The sequence below is a fragment of the Etheostoma spectabile genome, chromosome 20 (assembly GCF_008692095.1).
Source record: "Etheostoma spectabile isolate EspeVRDwgs_2016 chromosome 20, UIUC_Espe_1.0, whole genome shotgun sequence".
NCBI lineage: Eukaryota > Metazoa > Chordata > Actinopteri > Perciformes > Percidae > Etheostoma > Etheostoma spectabile.
In genome coordinates, this window is record NC_045752.1 from 13774208 (window position 1) to 13793914 (window position 19707).

General features: G+C 38.4%; 1 protein-coding gene and 1 long non-coding RNA gene across 8 annotated transcripts in view; one reads left to right on the forward strand and one right to left on the reverse strand.

Moving 5' to 3' along the window:
* The first annotated feature begins 540 nt into the window (after positions 1 to 540).
* On the forward strand, positions 541 to 10026 carry LOC116670175 (uncharacterized). The gene is made up of 3 exons (XR_004326957.1): positions 541 to 614; positions 8738 to 8743; positions 10016 to 10026. It is a non-coding gene; the product is annotated as an uncharacterized LOC116670175 (long non-coding RNA).
* Positions 10027 to 10700: 674 nt separating this feature from the next.
* kiz (kizuna centrosomal protein) overlaps positions 10701 to 19707 on the reverse strand; it is a 24200-nt gene continuing 15193 nt past the window's right edge. For 2 of the 7 annotated variants that reach the window (XR_004326954.1, XR_004326952.1), the window contains 3 exons: positions 18681 to 18754; positions 11732 to 11778; positions 10701 to 11010 (listed from right to left, as the gene is read on the reverse strand). Coding sequence is in view for 2 of the 7 variants with exons in the window: in XM_032500566.1 (XP_032356457.1) it covers positions 10907 to 11010; positions 11732 to 11778; positions 18681 to 18750 (221 nt within the window). In the remaining 5 variants the exon portion in view is untranslated. Of the gene's footprint in view, positions 11011 to 11731; positions 11779 to 18680; positions 18755 to 19707 lie in introns of those variants that run through there. The other 5 variants (XM_032500566.1, XM_032500569.1, XR_004326956.1 and 2 more) reach the window with 3 other exon arrangements.

Consider the following 19707-nt stretch of genomic DNA (forward strand, 5'->3'; position numbering starts at 1 on the left):
CAATGGGTATTTATGGTCACTGCAGTCTGCTGTATTTATTTATGTATTTATTGCAAATACTGTTTTGATTGTACATATCTTTCAGGCTAAAATCAACTTTTACTCTACAATACAAAGCTATGCTGATTTCCACATCTGGTAGGGTACACATCTGTAACGTAGACAATGTTGGATGGATGGATAGATGTTATCAATCCCAAATTGGGAAATTACTCTGTTAAAAGTACCAAGTTACCAAGGACAAACACACATACTCACTCACTCACTCACTCACAATCCAAAAATACAAGAAATATACTTGGACTTATAAGATAAAAAATGAAAGAACAACTACTGAAAAATATACTTAGATGATGAACGACATCATAGAATGTTCAAGTGTAGAATAACATTTACAACCTACATAAATAGTTTATACCACAAAATAAAATATGTATAATGTTAGAGTGACCGTTGTGCAAGTAGTATAATGTCATTTAGCTGGTGTTTTTATCCAAAGCGATGTACAATTGCTATATATATGTCAGCGGTTGTACGCCTCTGGAGCAACTGGGGGTTACGTGTCTTGCTCAGGGACACATTGGCTAGTGTATTGCAGTGAGAATCGAACCTAGGTCTCCCACACAATCTGTCATATCAACTGCAACACCCTCAATATTGTAATATTTTATGTAATGATTGAATGTAATCATGACAATGTAATGATGACTAGTAAATCAGTCGAATAATATCATACCCCTATCACATAGCGAAAGTCTTATATTTCTTCTCCAACGCAGTTACTTACCAAACGAAATAGGCTCACCTCAGTCTGGGAACAGCTTGTTTGTATTGTATTGTGTAACAAATATTGATAGCACTCGTATTTTGATGCCCAGGGAACCAAATTTGTAGGGCTAATTGTCAAAATACCTCTTCTACCTCAAGTACTGCAAAACTTGAGGGCACTTGTTTACCTCTTCTGCTCTGATGATTCAATAACTCCAAACAAGTTTGCAGCCTCAGGAGTGATGGCTCCTACATCCTTTTATCACTGTGAGAGACGAGAGGATGTGTAAATCTCTGAACGATACAGCTGTGATCTAATAGTGTGTTCTCACCTACACTTACAATGTGTCACATGAAAACCAATGTTGTACATGTGATGTTATGCTTTAGGCTCATACTTGTTATATAGAGTATGTGCCTTGTGACAAAAGGCCATTCCTAGGTTATGTAGGCTAGTGACCCTAAAGCAACCACCCACAAAGCTTAGCAAAGACACAGTTCACCTGTTTGCATCAATACGTAATAACAGCTTTGCAAACCTCAGCAGTAAATAAACGGTGGCAGGCAGTCAGGGGTCTGTTGATTTCAAGTTGAGCATTAGCATTTCTACTCCATGCTAATGGCTGACCCTGTATTCCCCCAGTGAGGACTAGTGAGCATGCCGGCTCCCAGATAACAGCCTGTGTTAATGACAGGGGGTCCAACCATTCCCCCTGCTGGGTCTTGGGCTAATCTGCTTTGATCACCTTTGCTAGCGACTCTATTATCAACAGATTTCAGCCATCAACAAGGAATTACATTAATGTCCCTTCCTGTGACCCAGCTGCACCGAGCACAGACGTGCGTGTGCGTAAGTTCGTTAACACTTGTATTCCCTTGGGAGAATGGAAGAGGTTGTGAGGGTGGAGATTGGTAAATGCAATAACATTCACTATCCTGACATTATGCATTGTCTTGATTTCAGAAACTTGTACGCAGAGCAGAGGCAAGTCACTCACCCAGAGATCACCAAGTTCCCGCAAGGCTAGAAATATAAGACACCGCAACAACTCCCTCAGATCATTTAGTATTATTTGTGCATTCGGGGAAAGATGCAGAACAGGAAATCTGTGGATGTGTGGCAGGCGGGCACCGACACGTCTCTAGTGGCTGTGCGAGAGCGTACCATGAATAAATTTAGTGCTGTCCCCAGGAGATTGCCTTCAATCACGAAGCATAAGGTGTCAATGCTGCGCCCTGTGTGCATGGAGCACCAAATTACCTTCCACCAGATTGCTGAGCTGGGTATAATAGGAATTGGGGAATGGACTGTTGAGGGCGGACTGCTAATTAATCTGGCCAAAGTCAGAGCCCATGTCCTGGGCCCGCTGACAACTGGTCAAGTTGAGGCCAGGGATGCATACTGTCAGGGATGCGTACTGTTTTTGTTTTAAAGACTGGGTTGACAAAAAAGTAAGCCTTGTGAGAACAAAGTAACAAAAAAAGCATGTACATTGTTGTGTTTGAGTTCATAACAATCTTTTGGACAATATGATTAAATGTGTATATTTGCTTTTAATTGTGATATCTCTACTAATACTGAATGTTAAATGGAATTAACAACGACATGGTGAATTATCTGTCCTTAATCAAATATTTGACCATCTATTTTTCATAATCAAATATATTTTGAACGTTTGTTATGCTGTGCAAAAATGTCTGAAGCAACAGTAATGTGGATCCATAATCATTAAAGCATTTTTTGTCACGTAACAGCATCAAATGTTCCCAGTGAATCCTATGGTGTATGAACCATAACATTAAAGGCCATATCCAGCATTCAGCGCAAGATGAAATATTAACATCATAATTTACATATAAATTTCCATGCATCTAAAAGCAACAAAAAAAAAACTCTTTAGCAAGCCATTTTCCTATTTTAGATAATAGGTGGTTTTCTGAGATCCAGTTGATTGACTAAACAAAGACATGACTAGTGCATTAAAGCAATTGGTTATTGCCACTGAATCATGAGGTATGTATAATTTTGCTGTAAATGGTTATTAACTGATACAGAAACCATGGATTTGTATAATAGCTGGTAATCATTCTACCTCAGGATGTGTTTTCACCCTCATACACAGGGTTAAAGAATTAGAGTATAGTTAATTACATTTAGCAGGTCACAGAAATTGATTTACTGCCTAAGGAATTTTTTTTTCTTTTTTCCTGCTGGGTTTCGGGTCTGTGGTGGCATTCTGCTCACATAATCAAGGATGAGCGTTGCCTGTCTACCCAATCTACTACTTGGTCCCACAGGGAATGATGACTTGCAACAGGAAAACCTGTATGCATACTAATTTACCTACTTGGCTTTAACAGCTTTTGCAAGCCAATCTCATAGGAATTTGTAGAATATGATGCCTTTCCATCTTTTCATATTAATTACCAAACTGAAAATAGGGACAGCAAGAGATGGGGATGGAGGAAGAGTGTGAGGGAGGGAGAGAAAGAGAGAGAATCATGGGAATAGCTCTAAGCAGAGACTCTCTGCTCTCCATCCTAAATGCGGTTAATTATAATGTGATTTGAAGCATCTTGAGCAGGAATCTGGCAATATGGGTTTGGAGCGCTGACCACAGCTCCAGTTTGGGTCTCTTCATTGTGGCTCAGCATGGCTGGCCCTTATAGTCCCCTCAGTCTAAGAATCCCAGAAATGGACTAGAGGAAGGGGTAAAACTGTTTATAGTATATGTTGAGTATTTATCCTGGACTTCTCACTGTGCAAAACATACATCTCATCTGTAGATATACAGAATGCTTGTCTCTTTATACCAGTGTGTTTAAGTCCGGCATTCACTCCAGGTATGTTTAGAGCAGATTATTCGGACTCTTGAACTCTTACTTTTATAAAAAGGCACGGTTCTCATCTGCCCTTTGAATTAACACTTTTTAACTTGAGTCAATCCACCAATACCTGGGAATATTTCAGAAGCCAGTGATCTAATTATGTGTTTTAAATTATATTTGTTCAATTTTTTAAAAATAATTAAAGCTATAATAGTATTCCATTTGAGGGAACATTGAACTGAAGTTTGTAACGTGACAAGCCAACTGACTAGCCCTGGTGGGGTCATTTTGTCATGTTAAGAGATGAGTTGTATTTCCAAAATCCAAGGGCTGTTGTCTTCATACTGTTTGTTCAGTTTTCATTGGAAGTGCCAGGGGGAAAACATTATGATGAAAGCAATCCAGTAGCCTGCATGGGAATATGATACACCACATGCATGTGTGTAGGGAATACTGACTTAAACACACTAAACAGACAAGCATGCTGTATATCTACAGATGAGATGTACGTTTTGTACATTGAAAAGTCCAGGATAAATACTCAACTTATATTGTGAAAAGCCTCAGCAGAAAGGGAATGTAATTTTTGGTTCTACACAGAAATGGAGACTGTGGTATTATTTTACCATAGCCTATATATATAAAAAAAATATAGTCTTGTAATCAAAAGATCAAAGCCTTATGGACATAGCAAACCATAAAGACCCAGTATCCAGCTGTAGACGTGTGCAACTCAGTGCTTTTATATATATGTTCACTGAAATCCTCCATGACACATCACCATAATAAGGGTTTTAGGCGTCCATGCTGAACAGATTTTCACTTGGCCCTTTGTGTCGGAAGAGCTCACCTGGTCTTTGGAGTGGGGGCAGAGGGGAGAAAACCTTCCTGCCCCAACTATGGAAAGACAGCCTTCCTCTGTAACCCACTGTCATTCACAGACATCATTCATGTGCTAATCATCCTTGGACCTATTGTTCACCCACTGCGCTTTCAGATACTTGCTGAATCAAGTGATAAATGCAATGGCAGGGCTGGAGATATGTTCCATATGGTGAAAAGGTATAAGACATCATAATAATAAGAAGCACTCAACGCTAGCTGGAAGAATACAGGCAACAAGTTTTTTGTATAGTACTAATATTTCATTTCTTTTTTTGACATTGTACGCTTTCTCCAACATGTTTGATTACAGATTAAAACTGTACTATTTCTGTGCTTTAACCCTTGTGTTGTCTTCCCATCAACCATGAAAAAAATAAAGTTTTTCTGACATTTTTAACACTTTTTCAGTGTTGTGGGTCCTTTTTTTTTTTTAATGTTTTTTCCAAAGTTAATTGATATTTCTTATGTTCATTTTCAGTGCTTATTTTCGAAGACCCTTTTGTTGTAATAAAAAAAAAAAACTGAAACGGTCAAATTTGACCCAAGGACAACATGAGGGTTAAGGCTGTAACGATATGGAAAATAAAACCGAAATCGCGACACTCAGCTCCACAAACCTGTGTTGCGGAGGTAGAAGGCAGAATCACGACACACCCCTATTCCTGTTTTGTCTGGTTAATTTAGCCAACTGTACAGACGGCTAAAAGCAAAAGAGGGGGCACCGGTAACGCTAACGGAGGTGTAGCTAACGTTACAAGTGGCCGCTGTTCTGACTTGGATGCCTGGGTCTGAATTCCATTTAGCTGCTTCCGTTTCAGGGTTCCGGGCTGTGTCCAGAATCCCAGAATCAATCAGTCTTTACTCATTTACTACTTCTGAGCGGAGAGCTACGTGACAGGCAGACACAAAGCTGACAACCTTACAGATGGATGCGGTGGAGATGTGCTCATACATAGGCTACACGCAGCGAACCGCTGTGGACTTGTCGGGGCCACGGACACACAAGGATTTCCAGAAAAGAGGCTGCGTATGAGTACGACAATGCACAGAGCGTCGTGGCCTCGCAACCGGTACAAGTCGATACAGACATTAGATACACTAACACCGTGTAACGCCGATGACCTGCCAAACCGCGCTGGACTCATTCATAATGAATCAGCCGTCACTCTGTGAATAGAGAATCCAGTCTGCAGTGTAGTTCAGACACTTGACTGATAAACCATAGATTGGTTTTATGGCCATAGTCAGTTTTTGTATAATTAAATTCAGTTTCTGCCAGAGACGCCTGCTTTTAAAAGTAACGTAAAAGTAACGTAAAAAGTTACTTTCCTAAAGGGGTAACTAAGTAAAGTAACGGATTACTTTTTTAAGAAGTAACGAGCAAGCACTTCAAAGTCAGCGAGCATTCATATCGTCAAATCATTAGGATTCATTCTCTGTGGACGATGTATGTGTACCAAATGTCATGCCTATCCATCAAATTATTTATTTAGTGTTGCATAAACAGAACAGCTGACTAAGATAGCCATCCTTGTGACCATGACGCTAACATGACCAAAAGTTCCCAGCCTTGCAAAATAATACGATGTACTAATGCACATTGCCTGTTTTTGGAGTGTTAGGAAACTCAAATCTGTACCCTTCCCCTATCTAGTTGCTATCTAGTCGGGACCTATTGCGGTCCCTTTTTAAAAATAGTTTGAATAGAAAATCAAATTGAATCATGGATTAGAAGAATTGTTACACAATAGTTTCGGTAGATTAACATAAATGAATGTTACAATTTCAGGTTCAAGATATATTCATGTCAATAGGCAACCAAATGGGGCTTAGCTGCAGATGAATTGCTTAAATTGGTGATGTCTCGGTACAGCATGGCATGAAACATAAGCCATGGAGACACAGCTTGATTAAGCTTTGCGAATTGAATTTGTTTTGTTTTAAGATTCAAGGACAAATTCACTTATCTTCGCCAAAGTAAACATATTACCAACAACTGTTGATCGGTAGAAAAGATTGTTTAACTTTATATGATGATGTGTGATCTCTTTGGAAAATCCCCAAGCTTGTGTAATCAAAAGCACAGCCTTTTGTCTCTAACACACATACCAAAGAAGCTGGCGAGGAGGCCACATCAGAATGAATGAATGAATGAATGAATATTTAATTGAGGCCTATTGAGGCAGAAGATCAAAATGACCTTGCTCTTAATGATTATTCAGTGATAAAAATAAAAGTAGGGGAGAATGGAAGGCGCACACTCGAGAGCCTCGGTTTGTCCAGCAGGCAGGAATATATTACAAACGTGAGAGCGAAACCATAACATCGAGGATGAATGTTTAACTTCCCCACTTGCTTTCATCTATGTCCCCACACCTACAGATAACATTAAATTCTTATTCAAACAGAAACCCAGAATGCATTATAAACATTTTAAAAGCAAAGAAAGTATTGACAGATTTTTCAAAAAGAAACAATTTTTACTAATTTATTATAATTATTCATATGCATTTAATCTACTATATCCACTATTTCTGTTACTAGTAAAACAAGTGTCTTGGGTGAACAATTTAGACACATGCGGGGGACTCGAATGCCATATACCAATGAAAGAACAGTGACCCCCTTCTTCTTGGAAGTTGTCTGGACAAATAGCAGGTCAACCTGGCTTGTGAGGGAGCAAGACCCTCCTCTCAACTTTCCAGACACTGATGGCAGCAATTGATGAGAGGGGGAAAAAAAGCTGAATTGATGTGGACCAAACATGAATGGCTTTAAGCTCAGTACTTGATAGCGTGCCAGACTGAAAGGAACAGGCTTCCATACTTAAAAAACAGTAGTTGTTGCGAGTTTAAATTCTAAATGTGTTAATTTGTGTATTATGTAACGTAAACGTAATTTTTCTTTGGTCTTTAATCTTTGTTCCAGGTTTTGTTGCACTTTTTAAGCGCAAAAATGACATTCCAGACATATGTCTGAAACACTGCCCATATACTTGGATGTCACATCATGTCTACAATACACAGCTACAATGAACTAATCATAATGTAACACAATATGTCCGCTCTAAGATTTCACTACAAACATCAAATGTGGCTACAACAAACAATTGTTTTAGTTATTGATTATTTTCTCAATAAGTTGATTAATTGTTTTGACCCTTAAATATCAGCAGATGGAGTGAACAATGCCCATAACAGTTTCCCAAGTCCATGGCGGGCTCTCCAAAATGTCCTACAACAGTCCAAACCTGATAGACATTCAGTTTATCATTAAAGAAAACTAAAAACTAAAATATAAACTGGAAATATCAAACTTTTTACAGATTAACTTTCTATCAAACCAGTCATTTCTCTCAGCTCTAGTGTGAGTGCATCAGAATCAAAGAGCAAAGGTTATTTAAAGACTTTTTTTCAAACATGGAGGTCGAAGGTACAATCTCTGACATTGGTGGACCATAATTCAACAAGATTTTGAATAAGGAAGTCAGGGTTTCCGCGGGGTCTTTAAAAGTAAAAATAAAAAATCTTTTGAAAAAAGAGTTAAATTCGCTGAAGTATTGTGTTCTAGGTCTTAAATAATTTTAAACAGGTCTTAATTTTCCTACATCCATGCAAGGCTACCTCTAATGGTCATTGAAATACTTTATTTCCATGGTGTTGTAGTTCTTTCTTTTAATAGTCAAAATATAATTTGCTGTAAATGTTCAGATTATTATTACTGTGTCACTTTTATTCAATTTGAATACATTTATTTACTTTGCTTTGAAGTACTTTTGTGACTCTGCATTTTGTTCTACTTTAATGTCATGATAAAGGTCTTAAAAAGTCTTAAATTTGGCTTGTTGAAACCTGCAGAAACCCTGGAACTGAGTTCATCACAAACGTGATAAGCTGGACACACTATTTTCTCATTGATGTCTGATGTGTGGGTTCACTACTGAACAGTTGTCATACAGCCTACGTGTTGTTGTTTTTTACACATTGTATTTGTATATTTAACAAAGCTGTATAGTATCAGACCTTGACCTTTGTTCCATACGGTGGATGTGAGGCTCTATGGGCACATAAAGAATGAGCCATAGCATTTAGGAAAGCCATGAGAGGCTTTCACGTTACCAATAGAGATGGCTATAAAAAAGGAGAGTGATAACAAAGCTCTTCAAGGAAAGAGAATCTGAATTGAAACATTCTGTATTTCTGACATTGCTTCTCACTGATTTTCTCTTTAGGTCATTTATCTATTTATTTTAAAGAAAAATGTGCTTGCAGTCAAGCAGTCTGTTGGCCTTTTGCTCTCACATTGAATATTTTAAATGTTACACTATTCAAGGACAACTGAGTCTAAATGCCTTTGAATCCGATAAAAGAGACAAAACCTTGAGTTTTCTTAGTCCATGCCCACCCATATATTGTGTAATCCATCCCAATGTCATGCATGTCAACTTTTACAAAAGTCTGGATTTCTGCTACAGTCATCCTTTAAAAGTGGGCGTATCTGTATTGAAGGCATAGAACGTAATATATAATATATGAACAAATACTGTGTTTGTGGCCTGTTTCCTTGTCCTTTATTTTTAGCATGAGATTAAACCTTAACAATGTCTACAGTGTCAATATAAAAGAAATGATATAGCCTCTCAGAAATAAGCAATTTGGATTTAAAGATCATAAGGATTATGTCAATTAAGCGTCTTGAAAAGAAATACCTTAGAGCTGAATAATACTGGGGACTACAATCCATTAATTTACTTAAAACAACAGCAGTATCAGCGTGACATTATAGCTTTAAGGGTTGTGACAAAGAATCCAAAACGTGTGGCACGTTTTAAAGACAAGGCTTCTCTCAGATTCCCATGTTCTTTATAGCTTGAAAAAATGTTTTATGCTATTATAAAGGAAACACTCCTATCAGTTTTTTTTAAGTATAATTAGAAGTGTTCAGGAGCAAAACCGAAAGAGAAAACTCTTGCTCTCTGCATTGAAATCACAAGTGGGATTGTAGGACTACCATGAAAAAATCCATTTGTGTTCCATCCTTCCTCACTCTTGAGACAATGTATATCTGGAGACACCATCCATTCAGTCAGAAATAAAAATTAATCACCTTCACCAAATCACTGCTGCAAGAACTGAGCTGTCTAATATCAACTTGAACATGATCAAGTAAAGTGACAAAGCTGATACTGAAATTGAGTCAGTCATTGTACAGATATCACCCCTTAACCGCAAGAGAAAACCGTCCACATACTCCCATGACAGTCTCAATACACACACACACACACTCTAAAAAAAGAATCATCCTCATCGACTCTGTGGCATGGAATTAGAAGTTCTTTTTAAAAATTGTATTTGTGTTGGTACACATTAGTACAATATAACTCTGTGTCCACTGTGAGCTATCTGTCACACACAAGTATCTGTTGACATGCTCCTTAACATGGATATTATGTTAGGGAGCCTTTTAGCAAACTCCAAATTATTCTGCCACAGTCGGGGCTGTCTGAAGCCATTATTTGTTAATGAATGTGGAGTCCTACTTTACAAAGGTTCAGGCATGTAAAGTCACCTAAAGCTGACTAATGGAATCCTGCTGACACTGGATGCCAGGGGCTTTTACCACATCCCAGAATGGCAGTTTTGTAAATTTACATAACAGACATAATGAACTATAAATGTAAACTTGGGAATGTAGCTTCCCGTAGCTCAGAGTTAATAATAGATGGAGAATGTTCAATGTGCTGCAAAATGACAAATTGCAGAAAACTATTGTGTGGTTTCAGCAACGATCCTGCTACTCGTGACTCATTTCCACAATAATACAGAAGGATTTAAACATACGTCTTTTGTTTAGTTTCTGTGGCCTAAGCACAATTATTAAAGAAGCAGCTGGGAGAAATATGCGTTTATTGAAGGTTTTAAATATTCTGAGTTTGTTAGCGCTGCAACACTTTGTGCCCTGGGAGATGGGCCTCTTCAGCAGGTTCACAGGTCGCGCAGCAGCGTGCAGAGTGGCCATTGTGCTTTGTCATTTCACAGGTGACTCACATCACTACACTCGAGCATGCTGGAGGTAGAGCACTCGGAGATGCTTGCGGCATTCAAAATGCATGATTTTCAGCCTAGTGCAAACAAATCGCTTTAAAAGATCAGTTTAATCTATTTCGAGCTGTTATTATGAGCAGGGAGAGTTGTTCAGATAAAGAGACTGAAGCAGGGTTAACATCAGAGTGTTGGACAACTCTTCACATACTTTACCCAGCATGAGAGCTGTCAACTTTATTTGTTTTTACAATGCAGTGTGCATATGATTTACAAAAAGACCACTAAAACAATGGTCAGGGGGGTGAATTACTGTGAGCCAAACCGCCTGAAATTTTCAGCGATATAATGTAGTGCATTTAAAAAATATCTGCAGGGAAATATCAGTCACAGAAGTCATCAATGTCATCGTTGTTTTTGTTGAAAGGTTGAGGACGTAAGGCTGCTTCAATCTCTGAGTAGCTGTCATCTGATTCCCCCCAAAGAGCTATACAGAAAGGAAAAGGAAGATCACATTATCAGAGCAAAATGTTTATGCTTTCATGCCTCAAATGAGGCGTAACCTTTTACACCGTCTCCATAATTTCTGTAACCATGAAAGCACTGAAGTGAAAACCTTGAGTTTGACTGCACAATAACAATCTTAACATTCTACCTTTTATACAGTCTAATATGTGTTAAATCTATGTCTTGGTCACTAATGGCAATAAAATATGGCATCTCAAAGTGATCTGATCACAGCTGTACAAATCTAAATACACATGAGAGTGTATCACCCAAAAGTACAACTGCTCAAGCTATATTCAGTGTTCTGCATTCTTCACTTATTTAGCAGCTCGGGTCGAAATACACTTATGTGCTGTGTGTCAATTTAATCTATAGAGCAGTGAAATGAAAGTTGCTACTTAAGAAGAATTGAGATGCAATCTGACACCAGTGGCCAACTGCAATCTGTCTCTGCTGGAACCAGACATTTGGATATATCTTGATTTGGAAATAAATCATATACTGTATATCATAGCAAAGAACCTTGTCTGGCTGCTCCCCATTAGAATCAACCATGATCTTTCATTGCGTTATCTAGAGCAGTTGTTTTAAGGTTTGATCAGTGTTGTAAGTAGTAGTTCTAAAATAGGACTGTTTAAGTTATGTATTTGGTTAACCTTTTTCTGACACATGCAATTAAAATGGACTTTGTCAATACTCACCTTTGGACTGTAGAGCAGAATGAGCCTTTGAGTTAGTTGTCTCTTTCCTGGAAACACAAAGACCGCTATTAGTCTTGTAAAGTTATTACCTTAAGCATTAAAAAAGAGCTGTTTTACACCCCAAAAAAGCAGTTAGACAGTGCAGCAGTGGGAACTTGACTCCTGTTCTAATTGTGCCAAAGGACTTCCACAAGGCCCTCCTCTATTCAAAAATTGTCCAAAGACAGGGTTGCCGGGTTCCCATAGCTCTGGTGATATGGCTATGTAAATGTGTGACCGCCAAAAAGGTTTTGATCTACCTCAATGCATATGCAATAAGGCGTTCCAATTTTAAAGGCCTTCTTTTTTAATTTACATCATCACAGTGTCTATTCAAACACCCACAATGTAGCCTCATATTCTCCCAGGTTACTACTCATATCCATATGGCTTATTTGTTTGGATCTTCTATATCATATTGCCGCTTTTCTTGGAAATAGAAGAAGAAAAAGTTTTAAGCAGATGAGCTCTGGCACACAAAAATATGTGGTGTGTGTGTCTCCATCTGCATCAGTTAACACCCATGACATCTTTGATTGTCATCCTCTCAATCACCCTCATCACCTCATCCCCCCGTTTGCTAAGTCCTGGCACATGTGACTGTACATTGAGTATAAGGACCAAATTACTCTGGCTGCGTTCCAATTGCTATCTTCTAAACTATATATTGCTGCATTGCACCACTCAAAGCAGAAAAAAGATGCAACGCCTATTCCTAACTGTGAGCAGATTGCTTGGTGCTGAAAAACACTATACCATACAACCAGTATAATCATTAGAATATAACCTTTATATTCATATGCTGATAGGACTTTGTACAGGACATGTGGATGATTCTGCATCTGTTCATACAGCATGTTGAACCTCAGACGCTTATAATGCTCGCAAATCAAAGCTGAGTAAGAAAAGCAGTGCCAAAAAAATTAAAATAAAGCAAAGACACAATGACAGATAATCAGTCTTTGCGTGCATACTGAAGGTGCACTGCATATGACGGCGTTGTGTTGCTGAAATAGAGGGGTTTTGTTTGCCAAAATGTGTATTTTAGTAAATGTATAATCAAATATTTTGGTGAATGGAGCCTATTTTTAATCCAAAATGATGGTAGGTTCTGTTTTTGGTTTGGCAATATCTCCCCGTTATGTTTAGGAACAGCAAATGCAAGCAGAATCATTTCCGACTGACCAAATTAAACTGACAGACGGCCATATACAAAACAAATTTGATCAAAGAAAATATTACCATGTAATTGTTTGTGACTGTACAAGTGAAGGTAACTGTGGATATATGAATCACAGTGTATAACAAAAAGTGTTTTGTTATACACCAAACATGCACGTTTTTGGAAGGTAACATAAAATTTAAAATCTTATATCAAGATTATAGCACAACAGAGATATGTTGACAGAGTTTGGAACAGGCTAGGGGTGGATAGGACATAAGGTGAGGACTATAGATGTATCTACCTTTAAAAAACCACATTCAGCTTTTTAAACTGAATAAGAGATAAAGGCTAGACTCTGAAGCACAACTAAACCACAAGGACAAAACTGCATCCATTTACAACTGTTAGGCAACAGATCTCCAGCAGACCCTGCAGCAGCAAAAATACAGCAATAATCTATACGATTACTTCCTCTCCTTTGCCACAATAATAGCTGATACGGAGAGTAAATTGGGCTTTTCTTTTCTTGAACTTCCCCCCCGGGGATGGGAATAGTCTATCAGCTGTTCCACTTCAGTGAGGGACAGGACTGATTTCAAGACAGGGTTATTACCATAGAGAGCCCAGACTGTATCTGACCCCACCAATCTAATATTCCGTTTCCATAAACATTTATGCCAGTTCATCTTCTGCTGAGTTTCCCTTAATTGAGGGAATGATCTGAATATGTAAGACTGGGCTGGCCAGTGTTTTACAAGCTCTGGTAGACAGAGGTGAATGTAATGTGTAAAATGATGCAAATTACAGCTATTGTAATGTCCTCTTTTTTTCCAATGTCTCGCTCATTCTCTTTGTATGGTCTTTACAATTCATATTGTTGTTTATCTTAAACAGATTTTGTGTCTGCTACGCCGAGTCCACGACATCCTTTAAAATTGTACAATGGTTTTCAGACACGACACAATTGCAGCTTGATGTCAGTATATCAACTTAATCAAATCTGTCTTTTTATCAATTTACACCCCACTGGTTTTCTATGAGCTGCGTTAACAGCATTCTATTTACATATTTTGACATTTTCAAATCGGGTATACAAGGTATGCAGGCTAGTGATGCAGTGGTATACAATGTGCAAATACCAGTGATGTTAATAAAAACTAGGACAACCATTTTGCTCCATATCTCAGGCACATTATATGCACAAAAGGATGAAATTGGCACCATTGATCAGGAATAGTGAAAAAATTGTTTCTTTAAGAATAACCCAATGGTTATTCAGCTGGCACTCTGATGGAAGTTTAGTCATTTTGAGACTATTCTCTTTGGTAGATCCGGTGTAGCAGCCCATTTTTGATATTTGTGACATTTTCCAATATCTATAATGTGTCAGAAATATACAACAACTACTACTACAAATGTATGACCAATACAAATATGATCAGTTAAGATCACCATTTTAAATTGTGCCAAGACAGACCACAACACATGTACATGTACTACAGTTAAAGCAGAAGTTCAAGCTTCAGAGACTGAAATTACACATTTGACCACATTTGAACTAGGTTTACTCTAATGTCCATTTTATAAGAATGCATCCAGTGTTAGTAGTATAATTAAAAGTATATGTTGACAAAAAACAGCACATGGACAAAGATAGCTTCATATAGAACATACTGCTCTTTCAAACTGCAGTCTAAAGTAATTGCCAAGACTTGGATGTGTTTCTTGGAGTCAGTGAAGACAGATTTGGAAATATGAGGACTGACAAGAACAAATAATGCTTACCAAGCATTTAATGCTGCCTTGCACACACAGATAGCGAGGAAAACTGCTTTTATTTACCCTGGCTTTTTTTAAGCTCCTGCCACCCACACACAAATGCTAATAGCACAATAGCACTTTTGCACAGCGGTGCTTGTCTAAAGGTAAAGGGAGACCCATCACCTCATCATTCCCATCAACTCCTACTCCCATCCCAGGTATGACCCTGCAGAAACATTGTTTAGGCTCCGTTTAGATGTACTCTAACAGGCCTGAATGGTAGCAGGATATAGCGCTCAGTGAGGGCAAACAGTGAGAGGCAACTGTGAGTGCACTATGAGTGGGCACTCTCTAACATGTGAGTGCTCTCTGCTGGCAATGAGTAAGTACTGCAACTCAGAGGAGAGGTATTGGGGCCAATGATTTCAACACAGCGGCGCTCTACTCCTGACTGGTGGCAGTCTAGTGGAGATGGCCGGTACAAGGGATTGCTTTGTGCACCATAACTTATGTGAGGGTAAACAATTTTTACTGGCTTGTCCAGCACGCATGCATGCACTCACACACCGTATACAAGTATTATCAAACACGTCAGTACACATACACACTTGCTCACATAATATCACAGAAAGACTAAACATGACACTGAGGGTCATGACACAAGATGTCCACTCTCTTTACTATTGAATGTGCTGTTAACATAATTTACACTAATAATTAACAAAACAGCAGACATGACGGCCTGAAAAGTTAACACGGATTTTAAACTACAGTATATGTCTGTTTTTTGCCTTCATCAGCCAAGAAACCGCTTAAGAGTAAATGAATCAAAAAACTAAATTAACAACATTAAAATACACCAAAAAGGCGCACAAAAGTGGTTGAAAGCCAACTTAATTTTGTATAGGGTAATCAGGCACTCTTTACTGGTTTGAAGTAGCCAATGTAGGACAGTGACCTCCTCTGGTTAGAGCCTCTAAATGCTGCCTTCCTCTAGAGTCACTGTCTTGTTGTCCTGTTTGGGCCTGATTGTAATCTTATTAATTTGTCTAAGCTTAACAAAAAAATTGTCGTGTAAAAAAAAAAAAAAATCAGTATCCCGTTTGTTGGCTGTTTTTGAGAGGATATATTCTCCAAAACAAACATTCACTGTCATTGAAGTGCAGACTCAGTGCTGCCACAAGCCTGATCTAGTCATCTACTGCTCATTCATTATTTTATTGTCTGTTAAATTGTGTACATGTTTCCCTTCATTCACTGTTAGATTTTAGAGCAGCACTACATTTTTCACTACCTCTTTGTCCATTACTGCCTCTCTGTCTCCCTCTATCTCCCGCTCTGTCTTTCTACGTTCCCTCCCCTTTAGTCCTTTCTCTCAGCTCATGTCCCTCTAACCCTTCCATCCCTCCTCCCAGTGAGCTGTCAAAGATCTACACACCTCGCCTCCCCATGAGAGAGAGAGAGAGAGAGAGAGAGCGAGAGAGAGAGAGAGCTTCTGATTTTGACATTCTGAGTGATTGGAGGTTGAATGCTTGAGCACATCCTGTTGTCCAAGGCAAAGCTGTAAACCACTAATTGTTGAGTCAAGGTTTTTGTCAAGCAGGCACAACAATCATCACACCGGCTGATGGATGGAGGATTTTGTTTTGTGTGTGCGTCTGTGCACGTGTTCAAGCATTTTTTAGCATCTAAAATGGGGAGGGGGGATGAAAAGGTATGAAAAACTAAAATAAAAATAAGAAAGGAGTGGCATTTGAAATGCCTACAGTAGAAAGGAGCACAATGATTCTTTGCAGGAGAGGAAGCAGTGGCATGCACTCACATACAAAAGGGAACAAGTGGTCTTTACATGGAGTGCAGCTGCTTATTAAGACTCACTCCTTCGTGCATTATTCCTTTCATCCTCACTCAACCACAAAGTGATTTTACTTTTCCACTCACAAAGACAGCAAAAGATTTCTAATGGACAAATCAGTCGCTTCCCCACGAGTTATAATACAATAAACAGCACATTCTATAAAAGTATCTGACTGAAAAACACTGTGTGGGAGAGAGCAAGGAAGAGGGGGAGAGAGAAAAAAAAGAATATGAAAGACCAATTCTCTCCAATGCCATAATAGTGAAATGAGCACATATAAATGTGTTAAGAGTATCTCTTTGCATCTTGTATAGACTGCATGTATTTAATCTGTAAAGCTTATTAAGGCCCTAGTCATTGCTATGCAAAGCAGCACCCAGTGCTTTTCTCTCGCTTTTCAGCCGAGTGCAGTGTTTGGCCAATAGGACTGGCCCCCCGCCTCTCATTCTGCATTCATAACATGCAACATTTGCACAATGTATCTCTCAAAGGCCCTGAATAGAAGGCCTTAATACTCATGTAAACAACTGCAAACCAATTACTTAATGAATCGGGCGCAAACATAATGAGGAGCCTCACAAAGGGCTATAAATGCATTTTTTGCACCAAAGCCTCTGCTTTAAACTACAATCCCTCTGCTGTAGTCTAGGCTTAACTAGCAAATCATAATTATTGTCTAAGACAACAGAAAGGAAGCCATTTTTGTATTTTGAGTCCAGCTCCATCCTCCTTTTGATGTCACTCATCAGCTCACTGACAAAATAAAGCAAATAATTAACAAGTAGGACGGAGAGGAGGGGGAGTGGAAAATACAGGAAGACAGAGAAAGAGGGGCAAATAGATGAAGAAAGGGCAAGAGCGCGAAAGAGAGACACAGAGAGAAAGGAGAGAAGCGGGGCAAGCATGCTGCAGTGTTATGCTTCTGCTTAAGTGCAGGGCTTCCAGACCACTTGTGGAAGCAATAAACCACAAGAAGTGACTGTGATAAGTGGAATGCTTAAATCTAGCGTCCAGGAGAAGCAAAGAAAAGACAGGGAAAAATCATATGACCAAAAAAAGGATTATGTGTCATGGTGACTGGTAGCTCTGGGTGCTGCTTCCTTTCTAACCCTAGTGAGATTACATTGCCAGGCATGTACACTACCCATTTCTCTAATTTTGCTTATGTACACAACTTGTGTCTCATCAATGACCATGTCATTCTCTGTGTCTGTCATAAAAACATTTTCTGCAAATTTCTTTTAATCACATATATTACGGGCATCCCATGCACATTCATGATGGGAGGACAGGCACCATCTGAGAGGGTCTGGACCCAAAATTGGCTCATGTTTATTAAAGAGGGTGGTCACTGGAGCTGGCAGTGGCAGACATCAGCAGCTATGAGGACCACAATAGAGCCAGCCCATTAGGCCCTTCCCTGGGCTAATAGGCAGACTGGGAGCGCCTGCCTGCCAGGCCAGGGAGATACAGATTTCAGCCCTTGTGTCAGCGTGGTGCCCAGTAATCACATGAAATCAGAGAAGATTATTCCTCATAACGTTTACCCAGCCATTACTGCAGCCCAAATAGGTTCGCAGTGAAGAGGTGCTCTGAGGACCCGACATGCAATTGCAGATTTGATGAAGTCGTGTTGATATTCAAATGTAACCGTGATGGTGTTAGCTTCCACCAAGCTATTTATCATTAGATCTTCTTTTCCAACCCACTTAGGGCTCTGATTTCAGCAGCCTAAATGCCTTTCAAGGGTGGAAAGGGAAAGGACATTTGTCCTTGTCAACACTTGAGTCTCCTTCTTCCAAAAAAGTTGTCCCTGATTCTCTTCTTGAGATGATCTGTTTGCCTTCTGACAACAAGCCTGAAGACAGTGAGATTATGACTCCAATTTATTTTTGTGGGGCACCGTTTTGTTTTTGATTTCTAAAACCTTGCTGAACCCAGCAAACAGTGAGTGAGAGGGGCTTTAGGGGCCTTTTGTCTTTGTAAGCGAGTTAATGGGTGGTGCCCCCTTGATCTTATGGAAATGAACAGGGAATTATGAGAGCAGCCATGCAAATGTACATCAACCACTTTGGTGTCTGGTGGCCCATTTCCTGTGGCCCGTTGAATAATAACAATGTTCTTACCGAAGGTAAGGGTCTTGATGTGAGGAGTGTTTGGCCCTCCCCAGGTCCTCTTCATGGCCAGGATTTATTCCTTAAAAGAGCAAACAGTGCCAGATAAAACCATTTGATTTGGACATCTCATGACAAGCTAAGCTACAATGCATATTAATAATAGAAATATATGTATAATATAATAAGCTATTAGGCTAGGTTTTCTGAACCTAACCTAATTTTGAGTAATCATATACTTCAACATATATCAGTATTCTGACGTAACTGTATTCATATCACACCCCAACACCAAGTTTGAGATACCCTGTCTTAGCCTCTTATAAGCCTTATCTCATATATATATATATATATATATATATATATATATATATATATATATATATATATATATATATATATATATATATATATATATATATATATATATATATATATATATATATATATATATATATATATATATATATATATATATATATATATATATATATATATATATATATGTGTGTGTTTATATATATATATATATGTGTGTGTGTTTATAATTTTCTTTGTGAATGAATAATGTATTGTAAATAAATAAATGTTCCTTAAAATACAGGGGGCATAAGTATACACACCCCTATGTTAAATTCCCATAGAGGCAGGCACATTATTATTTTTAACCCTTGTGTTGTCTTCCCGTCATGTTTCTGTCCCATTTTTAAACGATTTTGTCACCTTTTTTTGACGTTTTCAACACTACGTAACACTAACTTATTAACTTTAGTTTTGCAGTTACTTTTGGAATTTACAGTCAAACCTCATTTATAGGAAATGTTACCTAATGTTTGAGTTATAAAAGCAGAAATTAGGAATTATTTAGACTAAAATTAAAGGAATGTATGTTGATGGATAATCACAGACTGGAAGATGTCAAATTTTACTCAATACTATTTCAAAACCACTTCAATCTTTTTTAAGACAAAATTAATGAAAGTGGAGATTTGTACTTGCCAAAGAGCATTGTGTGGAATCAATCATGTTATTTTGGGTA